At 41.0% G+C, this 10,077-nt stretch overlaps 1 protein-coding gene across 1 annotated transcript; it reads left to right on the top strand.

The window, feature by feature from the left end:
- Positions 1 to 6,815: 6,815 nt before the first annotated feature.
- On the top strand, positions 6,816 to 8,886 carry LOC306853402 (PDZ domain-containing protein 11-like). Its single transcript, XM_079390774.1, has 6 exons — positions 6,816 to 6,858; positions 7,264 to 7,366; positions 7,450 to 7,590; positions 7,677 to 7,775; positions 7,867 to 7,927; positions 8,133 to 8,886. The coding sequence occupies exons 1-6, from the start codon at positions 6,836 to 6,838 to the stop codon at positions 8,165 to 8,167; spliced, it is 462 nt and encodes a 153-aa protein (XP_079246900.1). The 5' UTR covers positions 6,816 to 6,835; the 3' UTR covers positions 8,168 to 8,886.
- The last annotated feature ends 1,191 nt before the right edge of the window (positions 8,887 to 10,077 follow it).

The following is a 10,077-nucleotide window of genomic DNA, read 5'->3' as shown; positions in this document are numbered from 1 at the left end:
TGAACTTCCTTTTTAACTCAGGTTTTTAGAGAAAGTATTGAAAAGGGGGGTTTTACCTCCTACATTGATGCAAGGTATCATAACTTTAATTCCTAAACCTAAGAAAGATCTTACCAGTTTAGACAACATGGTGACCCATCACACTCTAACAACGACTATACAATTTTCGCCATAATATTTGCTAAAAGACTTAAAGATTGTTTGGATATTGTTATAGATGAGACTCAGACTGGATTTATGAGGGATTAGTTTTAGATTCATTGGATGATTTGCTGGAACATAATAGTTTTTTTTTTTTTTCTGCATTTTTATAAAGCTTTTGATTCAGTTGAATAAATTCTTATTTAAATCAGTGGGAAAAAAAATGGTTTTGGTGAATATTTTTGTAAGGCAGTAAGAACGTCTCAGGTTAGGCATGTAACCGGTTCCCCGAAGGGAACGAGACGCTGCGTCGAAGCGCTATGGGAACGTCTTCAGCATGACAGCGCTCTGAATCACATGTGTAATCTGTCCAATGGATGGGTGAGACTCACGGGCGGGTGACGTAATCGGCCAGGAAGCATAAAAGCACGTGGAGTGGAACCAGCTTCAGCTTCAGGAAAAGAAGCAACTGCTCACAGGGATGCCGGAAGTATGGCCCCGAGATGTCTCAGTCCCTTCGGGGAACCATGGTTACATGCGTAACCTGAGACGTTCTGCTTCAGGAACTCGAGCTGCATCAAAGCGCTATGGGAACGAGATGCCAACGGTGCCAGACTTCCAAATCCCTGCCCTGTGTGTATCCCTCAGGAGCACAACGAGGGCGAGAGAAAAAGGGCCACGAGTGGCTAAAGTGGGCGGGGCCTGCGTCCCAAAGGCCAACTTCTAAGAAGTGAGTCTTAGTCCCCAAGAAGGGGGAGAGCAGAAGACTTGAGGCTATGGAATAGCATCCTGTTCCACCACATAGCATAAGCTCTCTGGCCAGAGGCCTCCGCACCATGAAGTGAAGAGCTTCCACTTCAGGGCGTAGTTTCCTCGTAGAGGGAGCTCTGGATTGGAGGATGGTCTCAGCAACCTCGGTTGAGAGACCGGAAGCTATGAACTGTGTCTCCTCAGAGGTCACACCCGCAGCTTCCACAGCTCCGGGCAAGGGTGAACGATAGTGCCCCACGCCTGTGAGAGGAGATCTCTCCTGACGAGAATCTCCCGTGGAGTCCCGTCGAGGAGAGAAATCAGGTCCGAGAACCATACTCGGCCCGGCCAGAACGGCGCTACCAGTAGTAGACTGACCTCATCCCGGCGCACTCTCGCCAGAACTCCCGGGAGCAGAGCAATAGGGGGAAAAGCGTACAGACGAAGCCTCGGCCAAGTCTGCACCATAGCATCCAGTCCCATAGGAGCTGGAGGAGTCAGAGAGAACCAGAGAGAACATTGCGCTGTCTCAGAGTCGCAAACAGGTCACCTGTGTCTGGCCAAACACTCTCCATATCTGCTTCACCACCTAGGGGTGAAGCATCCATTCCTTGGGCCTCGACCCCTGTCTCAACAGAACATCTGCTCGCAGATTGAGATGCCCAGGAATGTGCACTGCTCTCGATGAGAGGAGTTTGCCCTGGGACCACACAAGGATCTGGTGCACCAGCTTGTACAAGGGTCGTCTCCCTGGTGGTTTATGTACGAGACCAACGATATGCTGTCGGTGCGCACCACAACTTGGTGGTCTCTTAGGTCTGGGAGGAGGTGTTTGAGTGCTCGAAACACGGCCAGCATCTCCAGCCAATTGATATGCCATGTCAGATGGCGGCCACTCCACAGACCGCGGGCAGGGTGGCCACTCATGACCGTTCCCCAACCAGTGAGGGACGCGTCCGTCGCTAGTGTTACACGGCGACAAGGAGCTCCCAGTACCGGGCCCTGGGACAAGAACCAAGGTTTCCTCCACATGTCTAAGGCACGTATGCATCGTCTCATGACCTCATGAAAGAGTGGGTTTCCCCTCGGGGAGAACCCCTTGGTCTTGAGCCACCACTGTAGGGGTCTCATGTACAGCAGGCCAAAAGGTATCACGTTGGACGCAGCTGCCCTCAGACCCAGCAGTCTCTGAAACTGCTTGACAGTGATGACTGGCCTTCTCTCACTCTCTTGACTGATGTGAGGATCGACTCAAACCGAGCAGGGGACATGCGTGCCTGCATCTTGGTCGGATCCCACACCATGTCTAGATAAGTGGTTCTCTGTACTGGAGAAAGCACAATTTTCTTGGCGTTCAGTCTCAACCCCAGCTCTTTCATGTGCACGAGAACGACATCTCGATGTCGAATCGCCAGTTGCTCCAATTGAGCTAGAATCAACCAATCGTTGATGTAAAAGTGCGGGGTGAGAGTGCAAGGCCAAAGCAAAGAACCTGATATTGGTAAGCTTTGCCCCCAAAAGCAAACCTCAGGGACTTCCTGTGAGTGGGAAGGATGGAGGCGTGGAAGTGTGCATCCTTTAGATCGATTGTGACAAATCAGTCCTCGGACCTGATCTGAGAGACGACCTGTTTGAGCATCTTGAACTTCAGTCTGCTGACTGAGCGGTTCAACTGATGCAGATCTAAAATGGGACACAACCCTCCATCCTTCTTGGGAACTATGAGGTACCGGCTGTAGAACCCGGACTCTCTTTCGTGAGCAGGGACCACCTCGATGGCCTCCTTCCTCAAGAGAGTACTCTACTTCGCGTTCCATTACCAGAGCCTGCTTGGGGCCCACCAGAGTGGGATTCACCTCGTTGAATTGAGGCAAACTGGATTCTGTAGCCTCTCTCTACAGTATGCAGGACCCATGGAGACACATTTGGCAGTAGTTTCCACGCAGCCAAATAGTCTACTAAGGGAACCAGTCTCTCGAGACTGGCCTCTGGTGTACCCAGAGTGGCTAGCTCGGTGTCCTGGAACGGCACACCGGCAGGAGACGGCCAAACTAGCTGCTTTAGAGACCCCCGAGGGGGTGGCGAGCATCTCAGCTGCGCTACGTTTCTGGTCGGAAGAAACTGAGATGTGTGCTCACTGGAGATCGATGCGCCGGGCAGGGTTGGCAGACCGATCTCCCGAGGGCACCGAGGAGAGAGGGGCACCGTGTACCGCGGTGTACGCCGATCTTCCCCAGAGGGGCCTGCCCTCATGAGTCCTGGACCATAGCATCAGGACTGCTTCAGCTGAAGTCTCCTATTGAAACGACAGTCCTGTAATGCGATCTGCTCTCACCCAAGTGCTTAGTTTTCTCTGCACTTTTAGACATTGTGGAGCTTATTCAAGTGAGGGACAAACAACACTAAATAAGACTCACAACACAGATCGACAGACACACACAGAGTAGCGCACGTGCTTTTATGCTTCCTGGCCGATTACGTCACCCGCCCGTGACGTCTCGCCCATCCATTGGACAGATTATACATGTGATTCAGAACGCGGTCACGCTGAATACGTTCCCATAGCGCTTCGACGCAGCTCGAGTTCCTGAAGGGGAACTCTATATTACAACTGTAGTTAGCACAGTTAAATTAAAATATGTGACCCTGGACCACAAAACCAGTCATAAGAATTATACATAATGTATACATATATACAAGAATTATACATGTATACATATACATAATCTGAAAGCTGAATAAATAAGCTTTCCATTGATGTGTGGTTTGTTAGGATAGGACCATATCCTTGGCCGAGATACAACTATTTGAAAATCTGGAATCTGCCTTTAAAGTTGTCCAAATGAAGTTTTTAGTAATGCATATTACTAATCAGAAATGATGTTTTGATATATTTAAAGTAGGAAATTTACAAAATATCTTGAACATGATCTTTACTTAATATCTTAATGATTTTTGGCATAAAAGAAAAATCAATAATTTTGACCCATACAATGTATTGTTGGCTATTGCTACAAATATACCCCAGCGACTTAAGACTGGTTTTGTGGTCCAGAGTCACACATGAAACTTCTCCTAGATTTTACTTGTCACGTAGGCAACCATTATCACCTTATTTATTTTTATTTATTTTTACTAGTTTCCCAGATATTTCGCTTCTTATATTTCTAATAGTGGTCTTCATGGTATCTCTATGAAGTGACATACTGCCAAGTATGGTGACCCATACTCGGAATTCGTGCTCTGCATTTAACCCATCCATACTGCACACACACAGCAGTGAACACACACACACCGTGAACACACCTTGCCTTGCTCAAGGGCACCTCAGTCGTGGTATTGAGGGTGGAGAGAGCGCTGGACATTCACTCCACCCACCTACAATCCCTGCCGGCCCGAGACTCAAACCCACAATCTTTGGATTACGAGTCCGACTCTCTAACCATTAGGCCACCGTGACTTCCTTCCTATTGCTGACAAACAGATACTCATCAGTCAACTGGCTTTTTTGCAAGATGCTAACCAAGTTCCTATAGCACTAAAGTATATCCAGCAATTCTCCAAAGCATCAGGCCTGTTCTTGAACCTCTCAAAGTGTGAACTGATGTCCATCAAAGAATGTAATTTGTCAGACATTTGTAATATTCAAATCAAAGATCAGGTATCTTATTTAGGTGTTATTATAACAAAAAATGAATTAGAAAGATGCTCCCTAAATTGTAATCCATTAATTGAGAGTACTCAGAAAAAAACTGAACGTGCCTCCAATGTGATCTCTCACTGAAGGGAAGAATCTTACTAGCCAAAGCTGACGGTTTGTCAAGGTTAACATATGCTGCTCTCTCTTTGAATGTTCACACTGCCATTCTTAAAAAAATTTGATACAATGCTTCTCTACTTTGTTTGGAAGAATAAAACTCATTTTATTAGAAAATCTGTATCTGCATCTATTTCTGTGCCTTATGTAATCTCTTATTGGAATGGTTTAGTAAGCGATCTTCCCTGAGGAAAGTTTGGTCATTACCTCACAAATATTAAATTACTAACAAAATGAAAGAAATTGCATTTAAGTTGATTCATATAGAATTTACCCGGATAAGCGCTCTCTTAAAAGTCTTAAGAATGATATTAATACCAACTGTTCTTTCTGTTTAGAAAACCCTGAAACTTTTATTCTGGAATTGCTCTTACACAACATCATTTTGGTTGTTCTTGACTTTATCAAATGTTATGTGAATCCTAATTTTGAGTTTACTTATAGAAATGTCATTTTTGGCTTTCATGAATGTGAAAAAAAAGGTGATACTTATTTCATAAATCTTATTTTCCTGTTAGCTAAATATCATATTCATAAATGTACATTTTCTAAATGCAAACCTCTATTTTTAAGATTCAAACTTGAAATGAAAATGTGTTTTGAATCTATTGAGTTCTCTACGAACTTAAAAGCAATAAGAACAATGGCTTTGCTAAAGGACTTGGCACTTCCTTTGGATTGAAAGACTGAATGACCCTGGACTGTTGTTGTATTGTTATGATTTGACAATGATGACAATTATTATTATTTTTTCAAGCATTCAATAATAATAAAAAAGTTTTATTTTAATAATATAATATAATATATAATATAATCATTTAAAAAAATTATTATATAATATAATTATTATATATTAAATATAAAATATAATATGATCTGTATAATAAAATCTCAGCCCACATGTGCTTGCATGGCTTTTCCTCACTTATTTACACTTGCATACAAATATAGGAATGTTTCCATAAACATGCATAGTCTAAGGAGCAAATGCAAAAATCAGAAGTAAGTAATGAAAAAAAGACAAAAAGAGCATGTATATCATTTGAATTTGAATAAAAAAAAATGCAATATAGTTCATAGTAATTAACAGGTAATTTTCTGTGTTACTGAAAGTGTTTCCATATAGCTCTTAAGGCCAGTAATGTAAACTAAATGTAATGTAATGCTGAATGTTTTTTATGCTGTTCTCATTTTGTGGTTTTACAAATAATGTAGCCTATATGTGAATAGGCTACTTAATAGTCTTAGACTGGATTTTTCTTTTTATAATAATCATGGACATTCAAAGTATAAGAAGACATGGTATATTTCTTAATGTAATGTTTTTATTTGAGTTTTTCGTTTATATGTTTATTATTGAAATGTTACATGCATGTGTCAATTTTATTTAATTTCTTTATTTTCTTAAACATGTGGTTTATAGTATTTCGTAAAAACATATAGTATTTATAGAGTTGTAACTTTTAGTTTTAGTTACTTATTTGTAAGTCGCTTTGGACAAAAGCGTCTGCTAAATGACAAAAGTAAAAGTAAGTAAAAAGTATTAAAATGTGGCATTCAAGTCTTACCAACAAGAGGTAGAGTGAAAAAAAGAAAAAAGAAAAAACTGGTGGATATTTTCAGTTCAAGTATTGGGTGATTGCCAGTGTCACTTAGTTAATTATCTCTCATTTCTACAATACATTTACAGTATAAGCTCATGAACTGAAGTCACTGCTTCTGTCCAGACTACGGGACAACAGGGGAGACTAGGGTTTGTTGACAGACTTTTTACTTTTTCAGAGTAGGTTAATATTTGAAAGCCAGTTTCTGATTAGGCACATACCTAATCTTGCCTACAAAAAAAATACTGAACATATCCTTCAAGTCTTTTTTTTTTTTAATTATCATAGAAACACAGCAAACCCTATGAATTTAGGATGCTCTTGAAATTGGGCAACGGGACAGTAAGGAGACTTGTCAGGGAAGTGGCCGAGAGGCCACATTTACAGAGTTTGAAAGGTCTTTGGATACTATGCGTGAAACTGTCCCAATAACAATATTTTCTTTACCTCTCCATAGTTTTTGTTGAGGAAAAAAAGGAAAGAAAAAAGTGCTGGTCATGTGATCTGTAGGAGGGCGGGGCTAATGGTTCGCTCGAGGAGTTCATGGTGAGTTGACTGACAAAAACAAAACTGTCGAGCAAAAGCAACTGTATATTTTGCTTGTCTTTCATTTTAGTATGAGAACATTAGTATCGCCAGTTCATTCGCGCTGCGTTTTGGTAATTTGCATGCCTAAAGCTCACTGTGCAGCGCATCTTGTGTTTACTGTTGAGTGTTAGCAAGCTAGCTTCCCGTACTCACCGTACAATGAGAACCGTAGAGAGTGAATTTACATCCCTTTTATTATAAATCTTTGGTCATTTCATGCTTTAGCCATCAGTATATTGACAGTTTTGTAAGGAACCTAATTCAGTCTTTAAAAGTAGAAAAGAAACCTTACACTTAAAATATATCGAAGACGATTGTCCTCATAAATTCACTGTTTACTTTTTCTCACACCGTCAAATCTAGCTCGAAAAACATGGACCAAAAGATTCCATACGATGATTATCAACTGCCAGTAGTGTTTCTTCCTTCCTATGAGAGCCCTCCTGCATGGATCCCTCCACAAGAGGTGACAGTTACTGGAGACTACGTTTTCAACTCACCTTCTGTGATCATATTGACTTAATTTACATTTTTCTTTCTTCTAATCAGAGGATACATCACCCTGACTACAACAATGAGCTCACTCAGTTCCTACCTCGCACTATAGTGTTAAACAAGCCACCAGGTGCACAACTGGGCTTCAATATCCGTGGAGGAAAGGCCTCCCAGCTTGGTATATTTATTTCAAAGGTCAGTTTTGGCTATTAAAACCTTCTTTATGTTTCAGCTAAAGAATTGACTTCCTCATCTTGGTTTTGCTCGAAATGTTTTGACAGGTGGTGCCAGATTCAGATGCCCATAGGGCAGGACTGCAAGAGGGCGATCAAGTCCTTTCTGTCAATGATGTGGACTTTCAAGACATTGAGCATTCAAAGGTAAGATCTGATATGTCAGTCTGAAAGACAGAAACACGCTGGATATCTCATGTTCTAAACAGAATTGGTATGATCTTCATTTCACTCCTAGGCTGTTGAGATTTTAAAGACTGCAAGAGAGATTTTGATGAAGGTTCGATACTTCCCTTACAGTGAGTATTATACTCATCCTTCCCTTCAGACTGTAATCCAGCTCATTTCAAGTGTTGTTCTCATCCAATAGTATCTGATAATATTACTGAATATGAAGTGTTTTTCTTAATTAAGCAAACCAAATGTGACAGTAGTGAGTATTTCAGTCAGCTGATTCAGTTGGAGTACCTGACATAAATGTGTGTTATGCTTCTGTTTTTCTAGACTACCAGCGGCAGAAGGAGAGGACTGTTCACTAGGTGGCAGAGCTGACCTTCATGACTGAACTGGTTCAGTGACGCAGCTGATGAGGCGTTGGTGTGTCAGCGAAACATTCAGCTGCTCTGCATCATCTTCCTCCCACTAACTATCTTCTCTGACTAAGAGAGTGCTCAAAGAAATCATCTTCAAACGCTTCACGACATGCTCCTTCACCCATAGTGGTGGTTTAGAGCTGTGCCAGTTTTGAATGCAGCTGGTGAAATGTTCAGATACTTTCCCCTCTTCACGGTTTCCTCATTTTCTTTCCTCTAGGAAAACTAGCATACTCTGAGATACGTCATGCATATAAAAAGAAAACATGGCAGATGTGTTATTTATTGAATGAAATAACTATAGGTGGTTACATCATAAGTAAATTATGATCTGCTATTAATATCTTCACTTAGAGGCATTTGTTAAATGAAGCTGAAATTGTGTTTAATATCACATATTTAAATAACTAGGTGTTTTTTGTGATTACATTTCAATTTTGTATGCCAAAGCAAAGCATTTAGTTGTTTAATGATTAATGTCCTGCTGACAGACGCATTGCTACTGACTAATTAATTCTCATTAAGATTCAAGATTTTTATTTGTCACATACACAATTATGCAGAGTATAACCAGCAGTGAAATGTAAGTGTGAATGTAAATTAAATCAATATTCTCATGAAAAAGTACTTTTTGTGCTCATTTTTAAGAATAAACCTGTATGATGAAAAAGTCTCCAAGTGGGAAGGGGGAAATGTAAGAAGGGAATATTATATTCTCAGATCTTGTTACATTTATGATGCCAGGAGGTGTGGCATTTTTAATGTACTGTGTAATCTACTATCTAGTGGTACTATAAACACTAAATGATGTTTTATTAAAGTTCGGGAGGAGCATATCAGATACTTAGCCTAATTAACACAGGAGGTTCGCACTCAGGTTAATCAACCCATGGATATAAATACAGCGATTCATATGACAGTTAATCAGTATCCCTCCACCACCCCTTCTCCACTCAAGAGGTATCACTAGAGTTCTCACCACACTATGGGGGGTACTCTGGGTTCGGGCCATTCCTGAGCCCGGAGCCCTTCCCTAGAAAAGCACGCCAACTATGCATTACCTTACTCGTGCTAAATATATGTAAGTGTGAACTCGTGAAGTATTATTAAAGGAATAGTTCACCAAAAATGTTTAAATTTCAAGCCATCCAAGATGTGGATGAGTTTGTTTCTTCATCAAAACAGGTTTGGTTAGGTTAGCATTACATCACTTGCTCACAAATGGATCCTCTCCAGTGAATGGGTGCCGTCAGAATGATGGTCCAAACAGCTGATTAAAACATCACAATAATAAACACGACTCCAGTCCAACAATTAAGGTCTCGTAAAGTGAAAAGCTGCGCATTTGTAAGAAACTAATCCATCATTAAAACGTTTTAACTTCAAACCGTCACTTGTTGCCAAAACAGATCCAAAATCCTTCCCAGTGCTTCCTCCAGTCTGCAGTCCTCTCACATCAAAATCCAAAAATGTCTTTATTCTGGATTTGTTTCTTACAAACACACAGCTTTTCACTTACGATTTTAATAGACTGAGTCCAGTCGGTTGCTCATGGACTATTATAATGTGTCTATCAGCTGTTTGGACGGCACTGTTTGTTCTGACGGCACCCATTCACTGCAGAGGATCCATTGGTGAGTACATTAAGTAATGCTAAATTTCTCCAAATCTGTTTTGATGAAGAAACAAACTCCTTGGATGGGCAGAGGGCAACTACATTTTCAGCAAATTTTCATTTTTTGGCAAAATATTCCTTTAACATTGAACCAGTTTATTGAATTCCATTATTGGAGCTCAGTGGAACAGATGAATGTCACTTTTACACTTTCAGATGGTCGTTTAGATGCAAATACTGG

This window comes from Barbus barbus (genome assembly GCF_936440315.1).
Source record: "Barbus barbus genome assembly, chromosome: 33".
Classification (NCBI taxonomy): domain Eukaryota; kingdom Metazoa; phylum Chordata; class Actinopteri; order Cypriniformes; family Cyprinidae; genus Barbus; species Barbus barbus.
The sequence above is the reverse complement of the archived record's forward strand: the minus strand, read 5'-3'. Positions and strand labels throughout refer to the sequence as shown.